The following is a 22,486-nucleotide window of genomic DNA, read 5'->3' as shown; positions in this document are numbered from 1 at the left end:
ATCTGGAGAGATCAGGTGAGGAGAAAAATTGTTTCGTCTCTGCTCACAAAAGGTGTATGTTAAATTGTTAATACCTCAGGAGAAGGTTTCCTCGCATCTGGAAAAACAAAAAGAACAGGTAATGTTTCAAAGCAGACGTCGTAAGGTCATAGTTATCCTCCTAAGTTCACGTGGTTCCATGTGACACTTGTTCTGCTTGAATCTGGTTTTCATTAGTTCTGGAAGTTCCTACCCAGCTCACTTTCCCGACGTAAGGCTGTCAGCAGCCCGCCCTTGCCAGAGTCCTGTCCTTGACTGTCCCTGAGCAGGAGGTGCCTTTGCAGGACTGTGGCGGAGCAGCCAAGTCGAGCACGAGCTCCCTGTCACGGACAAGCTTACGCTGTGGTTAGAGACCCGAGGAGAGTTCCTTATACTGGAATCAACAGAACTGCTCATTTCTGAACATTTTAAGGTAATTGGAATTCTGGCCAGTAAGATTATCCAGGACTACCAGGTTTCTAGTAATTTCATATACTCATAGAACATTTATATTAACACTCACCCACACATGCAACCTAAGGTTTATCATCGTGATCGGACATGCTTTCCATACAAATTCACACACCAGATAAGCCTAATCAGCCTACCCTCAGTCTTTGTGTAAGAGAACCAAGCTTATGAGATGGTCTGGGGGCCCTCTGGGAAACCTCAACACTTCGTCTGAGGCCGATGAAGGCCTTATCTAGAATTTGATTTTCGGAAGTTTATCGAAAATAACACATTTGGACGCTTGACTGAAGAGGGTCACAGACTTCTGTCAAACAGTACTCAGTTCAGGTTGGATTTAGGCAAAAGGTGTCAGAAACCAAAGACCTGGTTAAGGTACAGAACCTTGGCTTCCTGGCAGATGATTTAAAAGTTAAACTTTCCCAGTCTATTGTCAACAGCAAACCTGAAATCCAAAGAAAATTTCATTTTAAGAGCAAAAACCAATCTGTACCCATTCATTTACTTTTAATATTAAAACTAAATTTTAATCTTGGCTTCATCACACATTAAAAGTTCTCTTCAAAGTTTCCTTTTCCACAAACCTGCAGCTTTGTCCTCAACAAAAGTACATCGGGCGCCTGGGTGGTTCAGCGGGTGAAGCGTCTGCCTCCAGCTCAGGTCTTGATGTCAGGATTCTGGGATCGAGTCCTGTGTCGGGCGCCCTGCTCAGTGGGGAGTCTGCTTCTCCCTCTGCCCACTGCTCGTGCTCTAATAAAATCTTTATTAAAAAAAAAGTCCATCTCCGTTCCTCAGACCTCTTTTATCCAAATCACTTTCCTTGCAATGTTTTCCTTGTTCTAGTTGCTTCAGTCGCATTAGAATCTTTTAAGCCTGAGACCCTTCCAGTGAATGGCAATAACCAGTTGTGAACTGTCACGGTATTCTCTAGATCATAGAACGTTCTCAGATTTGCCTAAGACCTAGGCTTCCTTATGTGTATAGTTGTTTCACGTGGCACAAACCCCTAACAGACCCAAGAATCTTTTAGTTCCTCTCTACGAGGAAGCCAAAAGTAGATAAATCCCATCCTCCCTCCCTCAAGTTTGCATCTCAAATCATGACTGAGGTCCTGGAGTAGCTGGGGGTAGAAAATCCACATCTCAAAGGCACAGAGGAAGTCTCCAGAACTCTCCAGGAGGGCTGGGCGTCCAGGGCCGCGTCCACCAGTCCCCTCAGGTCCCGGGTGAGCTCTACCAAAAGGCTTCCCTTCGTGTTCGGAAGGCACGACAAGCTCTCAGCACTGTCCTCTTCATACCTGTGAGCGCAGAGCAGAGAAGGGGAGGTCGTGGGACTGGCAAGGAGAGCTGCGATATGAATTGCTTCTAGAGCCACCCTTCTGGTTTCCAAGAGATCTGCAAGAGCGTTACTTCCAATCCCCCAGGGAACAGGGTTGCTGCAGCCTGACAGTCCATGGACTGAGCCACCCCCGACTCCACTCCCTCCAGTTTGCTGCTCTCCCTCCGGTACACGCTCTGATCTTAGCTTTGGGAGAACAGGGCGGCAAAGAACTCAGTAAATAATCCCAGTAGGCTCCGAACATCAGCTGCGGTCACAGGTTCAGTCACACCAGCGGTCTCCCCTCTCATTTTCTGCCCTTTTATCTGCTCATCGCAGGAGGTCACCCGGCTGAGGACTCTGCTTAGGCAATTCTCTCTGTGCGGCCTCTGATGGGCATCCCAATGCCCCGTGGACGGCAGTGGGACACAGCGGGGTGGAAGGAGCTAGGTTCGGGCTGTCTGATGTTTTAGGAACCTTTTCTAAAAAGCTAATGAGAAATTAAAGCTACAGAAGTTCTCTCAGCAAAGTGATTTTGGAATATTTTTTAAAAGATTTTATTTATTCATGAGAGACACAGAGAGGGAGGCAGAGACACAAGCAGAGGGAAAAGCAGGCTCCATGCAGGAGCCCGACGGACTCGATCCCGGGACCCCGGGGTCACACCCTGGGCCGAAGGTAGGCACTAAGCTGCTGAGCCACCCTGGGATCCCCTGATTTTGGAATTTTAAGTCTTGGAGGCGTCTGCCCACTAATTAGGACAGGCCTCCCATTCTGCTGGATTTGGAAACCTTGCGGCTGAGTGTGCGGCTCCCGAGCTCTGGAGTCCCTCCCGCCCGTGGGCTGCGCCGCCCCCAGGGCCGGGCCCAGCGTGGGGCCTCTGGCTGCCCCCGCCACTGCAGAGCCCCTCTGGCCCGCCCCCCGCTCTGGCCTCGGCGCCCCTTCAGGCCCAGGGGTAACGGCGGGGCACACAGGCCACCCCCGGCCGGGGACTGAAGCGAGGCCACACTCGGGGTTCCCAGACCGTCGAGGCGGCACCGCTCAGGCCACGAGGCCACGACCACAGCGCTGCCTGGAAGACTCGCACGTTAAGAAAGCTGCAGGCTGCCCTTCGCTAACCTTCGTCCTCCCGCGGCCATCACCCGCGCCTCCGGGTCGGGCCGCACCGTCCTGGACCGCGAGGGGTACAGCAACCAGCGGGCGGGTGTCCTCGAACCTTGGCATCTGCGATGGCGCGGCCCCGCGCTCTGTGCCCCAGGCTCTTCAAATAGGTCCCAGAGGTAACAGTTCAAACTGCAAACTGGGGGAGCCGCCAGACAGCCGGCGCCGGAACACCTGCCACCGAGGAGGACGCCGCGAAGCCGCGTCTCTGCCATGGGGACCGGCCGCTCTGCGGGGCTGAATCCTTCCAGGTCGCCGTGGGGCCACCTCCACGAAGTCCTGTCGGGTCACAAGGCACGAGCCCTCTCTGAACCCCCCCACGTGGCCTCACCATCCTGCATGCGCTGAGAAGCTCATGAGCGTGGCGGCCCGGCTTGGCTCGCGGCAGCCTGGACGGGGAGTGGGCACAGGTGTCCTGGAACGGACCGGACGGTCGACGTGTGGGGCTTCATGGCCACGCGCCGGGCCTAGCACAAGCTCTGCCTTGGCCTGCCTTTGTGTTCAAACCTTTAAGACTATAAACGCCACTTGAAGCTCGCAGGACGTCCAGACCCAGGCCACGGTCCAGGGCTGGCCACGGGGCTGTAGCCTGCAGGCCCAGTTCCAGCTCTAACGACCTGGGAAAACACGGCATGAGAGACGTTGACACAAGCGATGTATGTACGAAAATACGTAGGTTTTAGGAAAGTTACAGGTAGACGGGCACAGGGTCCCGTACTTTCCCTTCTAGATGTCTGAACTTCAAGTTTTTCTATAAAATGAGTGTCTTGCTTTTTCCTATAATTAAAGGGAAGCATCAAAACTGGTAACGGTTTTGCTTTTAAATTGGGATTTAGGGGCACCCAGTCGGTGAGTGTCTGACTCTTGATTTCAGCTCAGATTGTGATCTCGGGGTCGTGGGATCGAGCCGCTCTTCGGGCTCCACACTCAGCACGAGTCAGCAGAAGACCCTCTCCCTCACGTTCTGTCTAAAATAAAATCTTCAGGAATAAAAATAAAGGGCGTTTAAACATCCTGGGGAGAGGGTGATGGGCCCTGCAATGGACACTAGATGGTGATGAAGAGGAGTGAGCTAGACGGCCACCAGCGTGCGACGCGGAAGACTTCGCAGGAACAGGTAGGATGGTAAAATCGCGCGTACAAGGAAACACGTTACAGACACAGAAATCCACACCTCGGTTACAGACCCCGTGCTCAGAAGCGGCTGGAGACGGGCTGGAACCACGCAGCCCACGGAGGGGCCGTCCCAGGGCAGCAGGGGGGGCCGGGGGTCCTGGGAGACCACGTCTGTAAACTTAGTTTTTTAAAAAGATCAAGTAATCTCTGTACCCAACGTGGGGCTCGAACCCACAACCCCGAGATCGAGTCACATGCTCTACTGACAGGCAGCGAGGGGCCCCGGTAAACACCATTTTAAAAGACGCCTTAAAAAAAAAATAAAATAAAAGACGCCTTATGTTAAGGTCGAGAACCGGTGGCTTTAGGACCGTGAACCGGGGGGCGAACCAGGGGGCCTCCGAGCTCCCTTGCTGCAGAAACCAAGCTTGTCCCTCCCGGTCTGTGTCACACGGGAACGCTCAGGCCGCCTGTCCCCCGAGCGCCGGCACAGTGCCCAGGGGGCGGTCAGGGCTCCCGCGGCCACGCACTGGGCTCCGGGACTGTGCGAGGGTGCGGGGCCCTCCGGGCAGAAAAGTCGTTTCCGTCCCTGACGGGCGCATGTGTGCACCCCCACCCACACGGGTGTGCACCGGCCGCTCGCTCCCCCCGCACTCTGCGGAGCCGCAGGGCCCTCCCTGGGCATGGGGACTGCGCAGCGCCCGCCACCGGGAGGCTCGGCCAGGGCTGGATCCCACCCAGGGCGCAGGTCCCCAGCCACCGTCCAGACAGGGTCCTCCCTCCGGGGAGCCGCGGCAGCCCAGCAGCAGCGCCGGATTGACGGCAGCCTCCACGCCGCGGTCCCTGCAGGTGCTCCCCGGGGCCACCCGGAGGCAGACACCGTGGCCCCCATGGGCGGCCCCGCGCCCCCCGCAGCACAGGCCAAGGCCTCACCCCCACTGGCCCCTTGCCCCACACGCCCCCCACGATGGCCCCCGGACGACACCCCCGCCCCGGGTCCCCCGACCGCGGCCCCCCCAAGCACGAAAGCGTGGCTTGGCCCGGAGACTTCCCGAAGCACTGCCTCTGCCGGGCAGGGCCACCTGGTCACGGAGCTGCGGGTGGCGGGCGGCGCCGGTCAAACCAAGGTCACCAGCTTCTAACCTCTGTGGCTGCTGCTTCCACAGGGGCTCCCTTGGCCTAGGGTGGGCCGCGGACGGGGGCGGGGAGGGGGACACGCGCCATGCTGCAGGGCTCTGGGGGGCACTGATGACACAGGGGGCCGTCGCCAGGTGGGACCCGCACTCGCAGGACGGGGCTCCTGGAGGCCTGGAGCCGCCACCACTCGCCCTCCCGGGGGCCTGTCCCCCCTTCCTGGGGCCCTGCTAGCCCAGAAAACGGGGTCTTCCTGCCCCCAGGGGGAGCAGGGGACGTGCGTGGCTCCTCCACGGCCACTGCCGGCCTGGGGGGGACACACTGGTCCTCCGGGGAGGTCGTGGCCAGGCCGGTTCCAGGCCCAAACGGGAGGGGACGGCCACTCACTCCGCCCGTGGCCAGGCGGCCTTCCCAACCTGGGGCCTGGGTCTCCGCAGCTCGTGTGGCCAGGACCCCCAGCTCCCCGCCCCCCAGCTCCCCGCCCCCCAGCTCCCTGCCCCCCAGCTCCCCCAGCCTCCCCCAGCTCCCCCAGCCTCCCCCAGCTCCCAGCTCCCATCTAGCTCCCCCCTCAGCTCCTAGCTCTGCCCCCCAGGTCCCAGTCCCCCAGCCTCCCCCAGCTCCCCGCACCCCCCAGCTCCCAGTCCCCAGCTCCCAGTCCCCCAGCCTCCCCCAGATCCCCCCCAGCTCCCAGCTCCCCCCCAGCTCCCAGCTCCCCCCCAGCTCCTAGTCCCCCAGCTTCCAGCTTCCAATCCCAGCTCCCAGCTCCCCACAGCTCCCCCCACCTCCCAGTCCCCAGCTCCCAGTCCCCAAGCCCCTGCCCAGGCCCCACCGCCGAGCCGCACAAAGCAGATGCAAGTCCTGGTGCGTCCACCCCGCCCCTTCCAGGACGAGGCCCAGCCCGGAGGCGCTGGGATCAGGACAGGGAGAGACCAGGAGCCCCACTAAGGACACACAGGGGGCTGCCACCGGGGACTGAGGCAGAGGCAGAAACACGGAGTACCTGGGGCCCCCATGTGTGGCTCCCAGAACCCGACGGGGCCGCTCTTGTCACGCTCAGGAACCTTCATGAAAGACCACCTGAGGGCAGGACAAGGCCACCCAAGTGGCAGAGGCCAAAGGGTCCGAGGCCAGGGGGACGCCCCCCGCAGAGCCACGAGGAAGGGGTTCTGGTCTGAGGGTTGGGGGGGCACCACGCACAGGACCCCAGGCTACCCTGCACTCGGGGTCAGCCTCGGGATCCCCATAGCCCCCCATGGGTGCCGGGTCCCTGGCGGCTGCCTGCTGGCACCCTGGTCTCCCCCTGCCCCTGCCCCCACCCCACACATGGCGGTGGGGGGAGCCTCCTGCACCGCGTGCCACTCCCCTTGCCAGGACTCTGCTGGGAAGGTGGGGAACCAGACTGCGGGCTTCCCGAAGCTGCTGCGGCAAACCGCCAGGAGGGGGAGGGAAGCAGCCCCATCTGTCCTCGCGGGGCTGGGGGCTCAGGGGTCTGCAGGCTGGTTCCTTCTGGGGCTCTTGGGGAGCCCCCCTTGCAGCATCAGGGGTGGGGTGACGGCCAAACCTCCACCTGCCACAGCCGCCTCCCTCGGGGGTGTCTCTGTCTCATGGGCCCCGGCATAACTCAGGACGACCACACCCGGACCCCATGGGATCACCCCCACCAAATAAGCGCCTCCGGGGCTCCCCGCTGTCTCCCCGTTCTGCCGATCAGCGCTGGGCACCCCAGGTAGAGCAGGTGTGCAAGGGTGCAGGGGTGCGGGTGTGCAGGGGTGCAGGGGTGCGGGTGTGCAGGGGTGCAGGGGTGTGGGTGTGCAGGGGTATAGGTATGCGGGTGTGCAGGGGTGCAGGGGTGCCGGTGTGCAGGGGTGCGGGTGTGCAGGGGTGCGGGTGTGCAGGGGTGCAGGGGTGCGGGTGTGCCGGGGTGCGGGGGATTTGGGGGTGTGGGTGTGCAGGGGTACAGGGGTGCGGGGGTGCGGGGGTGCAGGGGTGTGGGTGTGTGGGTGTGCAGGGGTACAGGTATGTGGGTGTGCAGGGGTGCAGGGGTGCCGGTGTGCAGGGGTGCGGGTGTGCAGGGGTGCGGGGGTGCAGGGGGGCAGGGGTGCAGGGGGGCAGGGGGCAGGGGTGCGGCGCCGCCTGGGACAGGAGCCGGGGCCGGCAGGGCTCCGTGTGGGTGTGCAGGGTGTGGAAGTGGGGGCGCTGCTGACCTGGCCCGCCCGCGGGATTCGGGGGGCCGTGGCCCGGTGGGCCCGGGGCGGTCGAGAGGCCCCAGCGCTGCTGCCGGCTGTGTGGCGGCGGCAGGTCGGCCTTCCCCGGGCAGCAGGGTGGTCCGCGTCCTCGGTCACCCGCGCCCCGTCCTGCCGCACACGGTAAGCGCCGGCCGCCGGGATGAACCGACCATGTGCAGGGAATACCGAGGCGCGAGGCAAAGCACCGGATCTCGGGGATCCCAGCAGGCTGCACCCGTGCTCTGGGACAGGGGCGGGGCTCCGGGTCGGGCCAAGCAGGTACAGCATCTTGGGCACGGAGGGGACACTGAACCCCCGGACCGGGCAGGGGCAAGGGCTCCCGCGGGAGGAGCGCCCGGCGACCCCGAGCCAGACCGGCCCCGGGAGGCCGCGCACACAGGCCGCGCCCCCCATGGCCTCGGGTGACCCGGCCCCGCCGCCTGGCGCAGGGTGACCCGGGAGTCGGTGGCAGGAGACAGAGAGGGGGAGGCGAGCCAGACGCCCCCAGGTGCACCTGCGCCCCAGCCCCTGGCCCAGCGTAGGCTCCACCTCAGGCCTCCCTGTCCCCCGGGGCCTGGGGCGTCCGCTCGGGCAGCCAGGTGCACGCCCGCGCCCGAGGCCTGGTGGGCAGCCTGGAGGCGGAGGTGCGTGTTCCCACCGACGGAAAGAGGTTCAATTCCCGTTTCCAAAGGGAAGGCCTTTGCTTCTGCGGCTGTGCGTGGGCCCCCCAGCTCAGGTGAAGGCCTAGACCCGGGGGGGCCACAGGGGAGGCCGGGCCTCCGGGAGCGACTGGGGCCTGGGGGCCATGAGGGCGGGTGTCGGGGAAACCAGCAGCTCCGGAACCGTCTCCACTCCCCGTGAGGCCACCCCAGCAGGCGGCCCCTGCGAGAACTCCACGGCACTGACCCCCAGGGGCGCCCGGCCTCCAGGACCGTGGGAACCGAGGAGGCCAGGGGCGCCCTGCGGACCCACCGAGCTTCTCGGGTGTCAAGGCGGCTGCTGAGGGGCACAGGGTACAGCCAGGACCTGCCACCCCCGAGGGCCCCGCATCATCCCACGGGGCTGTCTGCTGAGTGCAGCCAGTGGCCAGGGCGGCGCACTGTGCAAACAGGGCTGCTCCCCTCCCTGGACTCGCCGATCCAGGGGAAGGTACGAGGGGACGATGGGCAGCCCCGGGGTGGGAGGGGTGGTGAGGGCTCCGGGCCCGTCCGTGTCATCAGGGCAGCTGGGGGGCGCCCCGATCCCCCGGGGCCCGCGGCGGAAGCTCTTCCAGCCTTGTCGCCTACAACCCGAGGCGACAGACACGGCGGGACCGCCGGCGGGACAGAGGGGGCTCATCCCGGGGTGCGCACCGGCCTCTGAGCACCTGCCGCGGCCGCCAGGGGCCCCACACAAGGCGGGAACAGGACGCGCCGTCTCCGCACTTGGGCGGCCGCAGCCACCGCCGCTCCGGCTGGGCGGACACCGCGGGGCCGATTTCTCGGACTTCCCGGGGCACCCACAGCCCGTGTCGGAGGGGCACCCGGAAGGCCTGGGGCACCTCAGCCCTGTGCAGCGGTTAGGGGCTGGGTTAGGGACTGGGTTAGGGGCTGGGTCAGGGGCTGGGTTAGGGACTGGGTTAGGGGCTGGGTTAGGGGCTGGGTTAGGGACCAGGTTAGGGGCCGGGTTAGGGGCTAGATTAGGGGCTAGATTAGGGGCTGGGTTAGGGACCAGGTTAGGGGCTGGGTTAGGAACCAGGTTAGGGGCTGGGTCAGGGGCTGGGTCAGGGGCTGGGTTAGGGACTAGGTTAGGGGCTGGGTTAGGGACCAGGTTAGGGGCCGGGTTAGGGGCTGGGTCAGGGGCTAGATTAGGGGCTGGGTTAGGGACCGGGTTAGGGGCTGGGTTAGGAACCAGGTTAGGGGCCGGGTTAGGAGCTGGGTCAGGGGCTAGGTTAGGGGCTGGATCAGGGGCTGGGTTAGGGACTAGGTTAGGGGCTGGGTTAGGGACCAGGTTAGGGACCAGGTTAGGGGCCGGGTTAGGGGCCGGGTTAGGGGCCGGGTCAGGGGCTAGGTCAGGGGCTGGGTCAGGGGCTGGGTCAGGGACTAGGTTAGGGGCTGGGTTAGGGGCTGGGTCAGGGGCTGGGTTAGGGACCGGGTTAGGGGCTGGGTTAGGAACCAGGTTAGGGGCCGGGTTAGGAGCTGGGTCAGGGGCTAGGTTAGGGGCTGGATCAGGGGCTGGGTTAGGGACTAGGTTAGGGGCCGGGTTAGGGACCAGGTTAGGGGCCGGGTTAGGGGCCGGGTTAGGGGCTGGGTCAGGGGCTAGGTTAGGGGCTGGGTCAGGGGCTGGGTTAGGGACTAGGTTAGGGGCTGGGTTAGGGACCAGGTTAGGGGCCGGGTTAGGGGCTGGGTTAGGGGCTGGGTCAGGGGCTGGGTTAGGGACCAGGTTAGGGGCTGGGTTAGGAACCAGGTTAGGGGCCGGGTTAGGAGCTGGGTCAGGGGCTAGGTTAGGGGCTGGATCAGGGGCTGGGTTAGGGACTAGGTTAGGGGCTGGGTTAGGGACCAGGTTAGGGGCCGGGTTAAGGGCTGGGTTAGGGGCTGGGTTAGGGACTAGGTTAGGGGCTGGGTTAGGGACCAGGTTAAGGGCCGGGTTAGGGGCTGGGTTAGGGGCTGGTTCACAGTCAGTCACAGTCACCCACCGGTCACCCACGAGGCCGCAGACAGTCGCCCTGCTCGGGGGGCTGCCCGGCCCTCCCCCCGGGTCCTCCCGGCTCCTCCCGCCCGTGGGGGTGGCTGGGGGCGCCCGTGGGAAGGATGCGCTGAGAGCGGGGGAGCCACGCAGTGGACATGCCGAGGTCTCGGCTGGGTCGGGGCGCGGGCCGGGTTTGCCCCCAGGCAGGGCTGCAGGTGTCTAGGGTCCAACAATGTCGCCCAGGACGCGGCGTAGGCAGCGAGCGTGGGGATCGCGGGCACACGCGGGGCGCCTGGTTCACCCACACACCCGAGGCCCCGCGGCAGGCACTGGGGGTGCAGTCGGGGCGCCACCCACTTGTGATTTCGGCCCAGGTCACCATCTCCGGGTTATGGGATCCAGGCCTGTGCAGGGCTCCGTGCGGGGCCTGGGACCTGCTTCAGATTGCGTTTTTTTAATCCCTTAAAAAAGGTCAGTGATGATGTTGGAGAGCGTGGGGGAGGGGGGGCACAAGCACGGACCCCAGGAGCTCCCAAGGGGCAGGGGCAGCGAAGGCCCAGCAGGGCTCCTGAGAACCTCCCAGCCCCACAGGAAACACGGGCCGCGGGGGGCGCGGGGGGCCATGAGGGGCGTGGGGGGGGAGCGGAGGGCCCAAGGGGGCACGAGGGAAGGGTGTGGGGGCGCGGGGATGGCCGTGGCCGGACACCTGCAAAGAGCGGACACGCAGGAGCCTGACAGGCCGGCTCCGAAGCTGGGGGCGGCCGCGGGCTCGTGGCAGGAGCACGGGCAGGGCTGAGCCTAAGTGGGAACTAGGCCAACAGAGAGGCCACTGGCAGCTCGGAGCGCGCACCCTGGCTCCCAGCCCCCCGCCCCCCCCCACCCACCCAGCGCCTTCCACAGCAGGGTGCCTGGCAGCCCAGGTGCTGGAGCCCCGACTCTTGATTTCAGCTCAGGTCATCTCAGGGTCGTGGGATGGAGCCCTGGCAGGTCTGCACCGGTTGGCGGGGGGCACCGGTGGGCCTGAGACTTTTCTCTCCGTCACTCCGCACTCTCTCTGATAAATAAACCTTTAAAAAATAATAGGGACGCCTGGGGGGCTCCATGGGTGAGCGTCTGCCTTGGGCTCAGGCCGAGACCCCAGGGCCCCAGGACCGAGTCCCGCATCGGGCTCCCTGCAGGGAGCCTGCTCCTCCCTCTGCCTGTCTCTGCCTGTCTCTCATGAGTAAATAATATGTTTTTTAAAATAAATAAAATAAAAATAGGCGGCATTTGCGAAGTGACAGCGCGGAGACCTACCCTGTTCAGCAAGCAGACGGCGGGCCCTAAACTGGGAAGGACACCGCCCCGAGGACAGTGGAGCCAGGGCTGTTTTCCTGGGAGACTGAGCCCCACGCTCCCTGGGAGGATTCTGGACTCAGAGCTGGGGCGGGCAGGGGGTGACTTTATGAAGAAGGATTGCTCCTCTCGGGCTTCAGCCACCGCCGGCACAGGAACGCTGCCCTCAGGGGGGCCCCCCACATCCCGGAGGAGCCGGCGAAGCCCGGATGCCCGTTGCCAGCCTCGCACGGCCTGCACACGGTCCCGTCCTCAAACTCCGTTCACTGGACCGTCTAAGATGGGAGTTTAATTTGTGCCTCAGACCCAGGGGAGGCAACAAGAGAGGAAGATTTTTAATCCAGTTTTAAAAATCTTTAAAATAAAAAAAATAAAATAAAATAAAAAAATAAAAATAAAAATCTTTAAAATAATCTGCCCTTCAGGGTACCTGGGTGGCTCAGGGGTTGGCGTCTACTTTCAGCTCAGGGTGTGACCCCTGGGCCCCGGGATCGAGTCCCCATCGGGGTCCCCGCAGGGAGCCTGCTTCTCCCTCTGCCTGTGCCTCTGCCTCTCTGTCTGAGTCTCATGAATAAATAAATAAAATCTTTAAAAAACACACAGAAAAACCCAATCTGCCCTTTAAAACATGAGGTTGGTTTGGGGTCTTCCTATGATTATAACAAATCAGGCAAAATTGTTTCTCAAAATTGTTGAGGAAAAAGATCATGTGCTAGTTTTCCTGTTCAAAGCAAAAGCTTGGTTGTTAAGAATTCACAGGGAAATGAGCCTAGAAATCTCAGCGAACGGACAGTAACGCAGGCACGACGTAAACCCATTAAATGCGCGAACGAACGACCACGACACCGGGTGCGGCGGGGGGACTTTAATGAGGCCGAGTGAGCGCACAATCACAGCCGCTGCTTTATGTGGAACAAGAAGGTGGCCCCCGTGGCTGCGACGCCCCATGACGGCTGCGGGTGCACTGGCCCAGCCACCCGGCCCACCGGGCCGCAGAAGAGCGTCTGGGTCTGGCGGTCCGGCGTCTACAGGGCAGGCCGGCAGCCGCACGTCTGCTTCACACCCAGGTCCGAGGGGCGGCTCCGCTCACAGGGCTCAGGCGACGGGTCCGGCGCGGGCGGCTGCCTGGTGACGACGGCGACCCCGGGAGCGGCGGCCCAGCGCGGGGAAGCCCGGCCCGCGAGGCGAGGCTGCCCGGGCCTAGGCGGTCTGCGCCAGGAACCGCACGTACTGGCCCCGGGCCTCCAGGTGGTCGGCGGGCCGGTTGTACGCCGTCCACACGGGTTGCCCCACGAACAGCCGCATGGCCTTCACGTAGTTCTGGAAGACACAGACACACCGGGCGTGAACAGCGTCCCCGTGTCTGTGCTCGGGGCTCCACGCCTCAGCCACGCGTCGCCGGGGGGAGGCCGAGGCTCGGGCCCCAGCGCCACGTCTCCGCCGCGGGCCCAACCCCACTGGGGAGAAACTGCCGTCTGCGCCCACGGGCACCGACCCACGCCGGGGCTGCGGCCTCGGGACCAGGGGGACAGCGCGCATCGCCCCGCAAAGTACAAACGTGTGGCGTACGCTTCGATCCAGTTTTCGCTTCAGGAGCTTAAAGTCGTGTGACAAACGTGTAAGGTCACCGACTCCAGCCGCGTTTCCAACAGGGAGAGAGCGGACGCCACCTGCACGCCCGACGTCGGGGGTCGTCCCCCAGGGACGGCCACGCGGTGACCCCAGAGCACGGCTGGCACCGGGGACACAGGGACGTGCCCTCGGGGCAGAGGACAGACCGGCTGGCGCTCGGCGGGTTGGCGGCCCACTTCCTTTCCCGGGGTCCACCCCACGGGACGCTGAGCTTACCCGGTGCCCTCGGTCCCAGTTCGGAGTGTGCTTGTACCTTGGTCGGGCCCGCATCACGTCGGAGAAGCCAGAACTCACCCACTTCTGTGCTCACCGCCCCTCTCCGCGCGGGGACCGCGCCACCCTGACACCCCAAACCAAAGCGCCCGGAGACGCCCCACAGAGCTGCACCCCTAGACCAACCCGCTGGCGGCTGGCTGGGGTGGCTCACCCGGGACACCCCCACCCCCGCACAGAGCCGGGGCCCCCCGATGTCCACACAGAGGGGCTGCGGGCTCAGGGGCTCCCCAGCCTCCCCTGGGCCACAGGCTCACAGCGCCGCCGGCCTCCCCCCGAGCGCCGCGGGGGCCCCAGTTCCAGCGGTCGTGCACCCGCCACCTGCGCCTCACGCACACCCGGCCGACCTTTTCGTCCAGCGTGAAGCGGTGATAAATCCCTGCAGGGAGAGTGATCATGTCTCCCTTTTCCATGAAAATGCGGATCCACTTCTCGTCTTTGTCTCGCACATCGAAGTACCCGCTGCCGTCCAAGATGTAGCGGATCTCCTCATCCACGTGCAGGTGCTCCTCGTAGAACATCCTGAGCTGCGGGCAGGCACACGCGACTCTCAGGCACCATCGTGCAAACGGCACAGGTCCCGGCACCTGCCCGCGCCCTGCAGGCCTAGAGCCGGGGGGACAGGTCCTCGCGACGACACTCGGACTACACGGGGAGCACGGGGAGCACAGGGACACGGGGGCTGGGGCAACGGAAGGACTTGAGAGAATGAGCCCTGACACTCTCCCTCTCTCCCCCTCTCTCGCTCTCCCCACTCTCCCCCTCTCCTCTCCCCTACCCCCTCTCCTCCTTCTCTCTCTCTCTCTCTCTCTCTCTCACACACACACACATACACACACACACACAAAAATTCATGGCCACGTCCGCTGAAAGGCCTGGACTGGGCCCTGGGGCAGGGACCCCCAAGGAGCCATGAGGACTCACGGCGGGCTTCTAGGCCCGGGCACAGGGGGACTCCAGGGCCAGGTGGGGGGACGAGACGGCACCGGCCCAGGGGGATGGAGCAAGGACAGAGCACGCAGGAGGATGCCGGGGACGTCAGAAGGAAGGAACCGGTCAGAAAGCCTCCTGCCTGCTCAGCCGGGGGCAACGCGACCATCGGAACCCATCACGGCGGGCAGGGGCTTCGGGCCAGGGAGTAGAGCTGGCATGCGTGAGGCCGCACCGACGCAAACGGAAGGGAAGGGGCAGCCTGTCCCTACACCGGAGCCGGAACTAGAGGACGGCGGACGGGCAGCGTGCCCAGCACCCCGAGGGCGGGACGGCCCAGCCGGGAACCATCCAGGCTCCCTGCAGAGTCAGAGTTCGAGAAGAAGCAGCCGGTTTACAACGTAACTCTCCACAAACGTCTTCTTAGTTAAGAGGGAAAAACGGTAACTTCACAGCGACAAACCTGATGAACATGAACCCTAACCAAGCCTCCTGTCACCAGGAGGGTCCCCGACACCACGCGCCTCCCAACGGGGCACACTGAGCGATGCAACACCGGCCACGCAGGATTCCCGCCAAACGCATCACCTGACTCTAACCACGAGGGCACCTACACAAACATGACAGAGGTAGAGAGGAAAGGTTTGCTTTAGAGACACGAGAGAGAAGCCCGTATCAGCAAGAGAGTTTTCTTCCAGGAGAGAAGCTATTGTGCAAGCCTACGGGCCACAGAGATAACACAATCACGAACGAACGTCAACAGCACACGAGCCCCTTTGATGTGATAAGAGAAAGCATTCTGGGGCACCTGGGTGGTGTTAAGTGTCCGACTCTTTTTTTTTTTTTTTTTTTTATTCAGAGAGAGAGAGAGGAGGGGCAGAGACACGGGCACCCTGCACGGAGCCTGCAGAAAACAATGGGGATCCCTGGGTGGCTCAGCAGTTTAGCACCTGCCTTTGGCCCAGGGCATGATCCCGGGTCCCGGGATTGAGTCTCACATTGGCTCCCTGCATGGAGCCTGCTTCTCTCTCTGCCTGTGTCTCTGCTTCTCTATCTCTCTATGCCTCTCATGAATAAATAAAAAATAAAAATAAAAATCTTTAAACTGCAGAAAACAAAAGAAAGAGCAAAAAACCTTGAAAGAAGCCAGAAGAAAATAACCTATAGAAGAACAAGAATAAGAATGACATCAGAATTCTCAGAAACCATGCAAGCAAGCAAGCAAAAAAATCCACCAACCTAGAATTCTATATCTGTTAAGTTATCCCCTAAAACTGACGGAGAAATAAAGGCTTTCTTGGACAAACGAAAACAGGGAATTTGTCACCAGCACACCTTGCCTTGAAAGAATGTTAAAAGAATTTCTTCAAGTGGAGAGGATAACGATATAGGTCTGCAACTCAGATCTACATGAGAAGGAAAAAAGAAGAAATAAAGGTAAAATAAAAGATTTCACATTCCTAATAATAACAGTAACAACACCATGGGTAATTATAACATATGGATAAATGAAATGAAAGACAGCAATGTCATAGAGGATAGGATGGAAGGGTTGGGAACACTTAGTTACAGGATAAATGTGTATTGCGAGCTCTAAGGCAATCACTAAAACATTTTTTTTTAATTATAAGCCAAGAGAAAATGAATCCTATAAAATGCTCAATTAAAACCAGACAAGGCAGAAAAAGGAAAATATTTTTTTAAATAAAGGATAACTGCTATAAATGTTTAAAATGTACAAATATGGTAGATAATAATCAACAATACCAATAATCCATTTAAAAGACAGACTGTTAGAACAGATTTTAAAAAACACATACACACACAAACCTCCAACTATATGTTGTCTCCAAGAAACCCACTTTTCTTTTTTTTTTTTTTTTTTGAGAGAGCACGCATGTGCACAGGCCCAGAAGTGGGGGAGGGGAGCATCAGGAGAAGGAGAGAGAAAATCTTTTGTTTGGTTTTGTTTTCTCTGTTTCTCAGAGAGAGAGAGCACAGGCAGGCATGAGGGAGGGGAGGGGCAGAGGGAAAGCAAGACTCCCAGCTGAGCAGGAACCCAACTCAGGGCTCAAGCCCAGGATCCCAGGATCATGACCTGAGCCTAAAGCAGATGCTTAACCAACTAAGCCAACCAGGCCCCTCAAGAGATAGAGAATCTGTTTGTTTGTTTGTTTGAAAGATTTTATTTATTTATTCACGAGAGACACAGAGAGCGAGAGAGAGACAGAGAGACAGAGACAGAGAGAGGCAGAGACACAGGCAAAGGGAGAAGAAGGCTCCGTGCAGGGAGCCCGACATGGGACTCGATCCCGGGACCCCAGGATCACGCCCTGGGCCAAAGGCAGCGCTAAACCGCTGAGCCATCCGGGCTGCCTGAGATAATCTTAAGCAGGCTCCACATGCACCCTGCTGGGGCTCAATCTCACGACCCTCAGATCATTAATGGAGCAAAAATCAAGAGTCAGACACTTAACTAACTTCCTGGGTTTCCAGAAAAACCAAGAAACCCAATTTAAAATAAAGACATGGTTCGTGTCCCGGTGGAGTCACCAAATAAATAAATAAATAAATAAAATAAAGACACAAATAGGTTAAAAGCTCAGTTTTGGAGGAAGAGACACCATGTTAACAGTAGTCAAAAGAAAGCCTGGGGAGCTGTGTTGTTTTTCAGACAAGGCAGACTTCAGCACAAGAAAAATCATTAGGGATAAAGGTGATTATCATGTAATAACAAAAGGGTCAAATCTCTAAGATGACATGACAACCTTGAACAGGTATGCGCCTAACAACAAATGTCAAAATCACAAGGCAAAGACTAAGAATGAGAAGAACAGATGAATCCTCTATTTTGTTGGAGATTTCAACACACCCATCAATAAATGTCAGGTTCAACTAGCAGAAAATCAGTAACAGTCACTGAACAGCAGCGCCAATCAACACTCATAGAATACACATTCTCCTCAAGCTCAAATGGTACATTCACTAGGATAAACTACTACGTTCTGGCCCATAAAACAGCCTCAATATATTTACAAGGACTCAAGTCTTGCAAAATATATTCTCAGACTACAGTGGAATTAAATTGGAAAGCAACGAAAGTCTCTGGAAAAGTCCCCATGTAAGTGGAAATTAACACATATCAAAAAATCCACAGGGGACAAAGAAGAAATCAAAAAGGAAATTCATTTGGAAATATTCAAAATGAAAATGAAAATGATTCAAAATTTGGGTGATGCCACTTAAAGTAGTACTTAGGGGAAATGTACAGCACTAAATACCTACGTTAAAAGAGAAGGCTGCAAGTCGATGACCTCAGGAACCACGTTAAGAAATTAGAAAAAGGATAGCTCAGCCGGTTGAGCAACCAACTCTTGATTTTGGCTCAGGCTGTGATCTCAGGGTCATGAGATCCAGCCCCACATCTGGCTCCCTGCTCAGTGGGGAGTCTCTCGCCATCGCCCTCTGCCCCTCCTTCCACCTGCATGATCTCTCGCTCTCTCTCAAATAAGTATGTCTTCTTTTAAAAAAGGATAAAAACAAAAAACAAAGAGAAGCTTGTGTTCGATAGGGGTGGATATAATGATTCCACTCTTCGAAGAATTTAGAGCTCCCTTACCTTTTCTTCATAATTTGGTAGTTTATCCTTGCTTATGGTTATTATGTCCATCCAGGAGTAGTTTCTCTCTTTCCGGATCTTTTCTAATTCTGGATCATTCTCATGTTTGTCAGCATCCAACTATTAGGGTTTAAGCAAGGAAAACGGAGGTCACATTAATGCAAGGAAACTGAAATGTTCCCTTTCTGGATCTCCAATATGATCACATCCCAAATTTATCATCCGGTCCTCTGTCAGTCGCAAATTAACCTTCCTTCCCCCACCTTCCCTATTCCTCAAGGGTTTCCCCATTCTCCAGGACAGCTAAAGATACTGCGTTGTGCTTAATTCTTGCCTCTTTTCTCCCTGGCAATTCTTCCTGGGGGATTCTGTGTCACCGTTCAAGCCCCACTGCCAAGAGCCCAGGCGAAGCGCCCATGCCCAAGCCGGTCCGAAGGCACCAACCCCACCTCCGCTCCAGCCCGTTCCTCCAGCACCAATCCTCTGCAGGTCTAGGGGATCTCTCTAGATCAGCTATTTCCCTGGGCTGAAGTGACGGATACTCTGGAAGCCTACAAATATAACCCAAGTTCATGGGGCAGCCCTGGTGGCTCAGCGGTTTAGCACCGCCTGCAGCCCGGGGTGTGATCCTGGAGACCCAGGATCGAGTCCCACGTCAGGCTCCCTGCATGGAGCCTGCTTCTCCCTCTGCCTGTGTCTCTGCCTCTCTCTCTCCTCTCTGTGTATTCTCGTGAATAAATAAATAAAAATCTTAAAAAAAATAGTTGAATTAAAAAAAATAATAATAATAACCCAAGTTCATTATGGCGGGAAGAGAGGACTTCCATCATGTGGCCCCAGCTGCCTTTTCTACTCCATCTCTACTCCGTTTTTTTTTTTTTTTAATCGACATGCTAAACCAAATACGATCATTTGCTACTCTCCAAAAGATACGTGATGCTTCACATCCCCACACCCTTGCTCCTGACAGCTTCCTATACCTAGACAGCTCCTTCACCATTTTCATTTATGCCAGTTCTATCGATTCTTCAAGGTCCAATTCTAAGATGTTTGTCATGAAGCATTCCCCTAGAACCCCAGCCAGAGATAGGAGTGCAGACCCCCTGCACTCCCATTTCAAACTACTGGCAATGATTTTAGCATACTTTGCATTATGCTGCAATACAATGCACATTTTCTCCCAACTAGGGAATAGCAGACTCCAGGATATCGTGGTCATCAACCCATTAATTTCTACAAAGAGGACTCCCAAAATTATCAAATCCACCTCACGCTGTGCACAGTACTGCTCCACGCCCAAACCACCTTACTTCAAATTGTATATATGAGACAGAGCTTTCTATCACTCTGCCGCGTTCCTGGTAGCACATCTGCAAAAACGCCCCATTTGTACCCACTGGTCAAGAGTAGTTATTATGAAGAAAGTATAAAAACAGCAGGACACCAAAACCACAGGACAAATAAACCACTATTTATTTACACGTTCCATGTCCAACATGGGGCTTGAACTCACCGCCCTGGCATCAGGCGTTGGATGGCACAGACTGTGCCAGCTGGGCACCCCTACACAATTTAATTTTGATAAGCCTTTGACTTACGCAGAACAGATCTAGAAGGTAGGAGAAACTGAGTCTGACCCCGTGGGACAGCTAAAAGACGCCTTTAAAATGTGGTATTTCATCCTCTGGATACATTCACAAGTTGACCAGTTATCTTGGTCTTAAACTGTAAAAAGCAGCATGAAACCCCCAAAGTGCAGTAACTGGACTCTCCTGATGGCTCAGACGGCAGATAAATCGATGTCAGTGATGAAACAAAACTTATTTCCCCGTCGTAACAGCCATTATATACCACGTGATTGCCTCAAAGACGGTACCTTCCAGTAGGTTAAGTACTACATCTTAGCCTAGGGAAAGATGAACATTCTAGAAAAACTAACGGGGGCGGGGGGAGGGGCACAGTGTTGAGCAGGCTGCTGCTCACCGGACCCGGAGGCCGCAGGGGGGGCCCCTCCGCAGCAGGTGCGCGCTCGGCAGGTGCAAGGGCGGCCGCCACCCCGGCTCCCAGGGAGCAGCGGAGGGCGCGTTTATACCCCCACCCCCACCCCCACCCCCACCCCCTTCGCTGAATCAAAGATCGCTCGTCTCATTTATTAGGGGGACTTGCTCGTGGTTTTGCTCATATGCTGGACTGCAATTCTCTGCGATCCTAAGTGAACCCACTTGGCGCCGGGGGGCGCAGCGGTTTAGCGCCGCCTGCGGCCCAGGGCGTGACCCCGGAGGCCCGGGATCGAGTCCCGCGTCGGGCTCCCTGCGTGGAGCCTGCTCCTCCCTCCGCCTGGGTCTCTGCCCCCTCCTCCCTCCCTCCCTCTCTCTCTCTAAGTAAGTAAACAAAATCTTTTTTAAAAATGCTAAATGAACCCACTTTTGCTGGTGGAGTAACTGGCAGTGAAAGCGGACGCTACCAAGGGCGCAGCTGGTGCGGGCGGGAGAGCCTGCGGGGGTGCAGCCCCGCACCAGCCCCGCACCGGGAAGGCCCCTCAAGGCCTGGTTAGAGCGCACAGCAGGGCGGCGGCGGGGCCGAGCGCCCCCAGGCCCCGGGATCCTGGCCGAGCGGGGGCTGGGCCACTCGGGCGCCCCAAGGAAGAATTCCAGAGTGAGCGGCCCCGCGCGCAGCCCGGGACCCCGGGACCCCGGAGCCCCGGAGCCCCCCGCCCGAGGGCGCACCTGCCGCTGCGGAGGAGGCCTGCGCCCCGCACGGGGGTCGCGGGGGGTCCCCAAGGCCTCCCGCCTGCGCCCCCCCGGGGACTCCACTACCAGCGCGCCCCGCGCAGGCGCCCCGCGGCCCCCCGCGCACCCCCACCGGCCGGACCCCGGCCCCGCACTGAGCATGCGCACGGCGTGCTGGTCGCCCACATCTCCCGACGCTGCGATTGAGCATGCGCGGCACGCTCCGGGCCCCGCCAACCACCCGGGCGCCCTACTGGGCATGCGCAGTGCCCCTGGCCGGGCCCGGCCAAGGTACCCTCCGGCTGCAGCTTGGGGCTGCGGGCGGCGCGGGGCACCCGAGGGGGGCTGCCCCCGCCCCGCCCCCGCCCCCGCCCCCGCGTACCTTCCAGTAAAGAACCCCAAGCCGGCGCAGCTGCTCCAGGCCGACCGGGCGGCTGGGCTCTGCGCGGTGGGGCCGCCTCGGGTCGTCGGCTGACTCGTCCATGTACCAGGCCTGCACCATGGCCGGACCGGGGCGCCGCGGGCACGCCCTGCACGCCCCCCAGCCCCGTCTTCGACGCCGTCCCGGCAGCTTCCCGGCCGCTCGCTGCGAGCGGGGGCGGAGGGAGAGCGGGTGCGCGGCGCCCAGAGGGCCCTTATCCCGGCGCGGAGATGGGGCGGGGCCCGGCGGGGCGGGGGCGGGGGGCGGGCGAGGGGCGGGGCTGCGGCGGGGGCGGGGCCAGCGCCTTTGCGGTCTCCCTGTGGGGGCGGGGCCCGGGGCGGGGCGGTGGGCGGGGGCTGCGGGGGGGGGGGCCAGCGCCCTCGTGGTCTCCCTGTGGGGGCGGAGCCGGGGCGGGGCGAGGGGCGGGGCTGCGGCGGGGGCGGGGCCAGCGCCCCGCGGTGCCCCGGGGGCGGGAGGAGGCGGGCGGTCCTGCTGACCAGAACAACCAGGCGGAGCGAGCAGCCCTGCCCTTAGCTGCACTGTGCGGAGCGGTAGCGTAATGGCACCCCCGGACCCCCGCACCCCCGGACCCCCGGACCCCCGGACCGCAAGCGACGTGGGGCGCAGCGGGGCCTGAAGGCCGTGGTCAGCCCGGGCCCAGGGGTCGCTCGGGGGGGCCCGCGCCCCGCCGTGCCCCGGCCTGCGCAGGTCCACCGGGCTCCCCTCCCCATGTTCCGGCTTCCCCTTCCCAGCCCGTGAATCGATCATCAGTTTAGACGAGGAAGGGCCCGTGTGTCGGGGCGGGTGAGGCCGGGGCGTCCCTCCCGCTGGCCCCGAGCCGCAGGCCCCCGCCGCCCGCCCGCGCTGCGGGCCCAGGACGCCCCCCACGGGCTGCGCATCCTCCCCCGCCCCAGGACGTCTCCGACGGCGCTGCCGGTGCTCCCCCGCCCCTGCGCACCGCTCTCCGACGTCACCCCCACCCCGTGCCCCCCGCCCAGCCGCCCCGCCCCGCCCCGCCCCGCCCCGCTGCTCTCAGCCGCCCGCGCCTTCCCGGAAGGGCTCTCCTCCCTTCCCTCCTGCGCCCTCCCGTCCCGCCCCCCGCCTGGCCGCAGGGCCCTGCAGGCCGGTCCTCTGGGCACGCACACGCCAGGTGACCTCGCGGCGTCCAGCACACGTAGTGGCTTCCACATCCTCCTCTAGCCTGGACCTCTTTTGAGACCTGACTCGGGCACACGTGGTGAGTGAGGGTCTGGAACCCAACTCAGCAGAGACACGTCCAGATGTGCCTCTCCCCAGCCTTTGCCACCCCAGTCCGCAGCCCCACCAACCACCCGGTGCCTGAATCCCAGTGTCTAGGGGCTCGCGTTCCCTCTCCCTCACCCTCAGCATCCGGCCAGATCTAGCAGCAGGTCCTCACACCACCACAAACCCACGCACTTCG

The 22,486-nt window shown here is 60.5% G+C and overlaps 1 protein-coding gene across 2 annotated transcripts; it reads right to left on the bottom strand.

The window, feature by feature from the left end:
• Positions 1–12,291: 12,291 nt before the first annotated feature.
• On the bottom strand, positions 12,292–21,280 carry ADI1 (acireductone dioxygenase 1). Of its 2 annotated transcripts, none has more exons than XM_077844271.1 (4): positions 21,007–21,280; positions 17,896–18,015; positions 13,694–13,873; positions 12,292–12,761 (listed from the first exon to the last, which is right to left on the bottom strand). In XM_077844271.1, exons 1-4 carry the CDS (start codon positions 21,124–21,126, stop codon positions 12,642–12,644), a joined length of 540 nt encoding a protein of 179 aa, XP_077700397.1. In that variant the 5' UTR covers positions 21,127–21,280; the 3' UTR covers positions 12,292–12,641. The 2 variants fall into 2 exon arrangements, with proteins under 2 accessions (XP_077700397.1, XP_077700396.1); XM_077844270.1 differs by lacking the exon at positions 21,007–21,280 and adding an exon at positions 20,622–20,899.
• Positions 21,281–22,486: the final 1,206 nt, after the last annotated feature.

This window comes from Canis aureus, chromosome 12 (assembly GCF_053574225.1).
Source record: "Canis aureus isolate CA01 chromosome 12, VMU_Caureus_v.1.0, whole genome shotgun sequence".
In the NCBI taxonomy this organism is placed as follows: domain Eukaryota; kingdom Metazoa; phylum Chordata; class Mammalia; order Carnivora; family Canidae; genus Canis; species Canis aureus.
The sequence above is the reverse complement of the archived record's forward strand: the minus strand, read 5'-3'. Positions and strand labels throughout refer to the sequence as shown.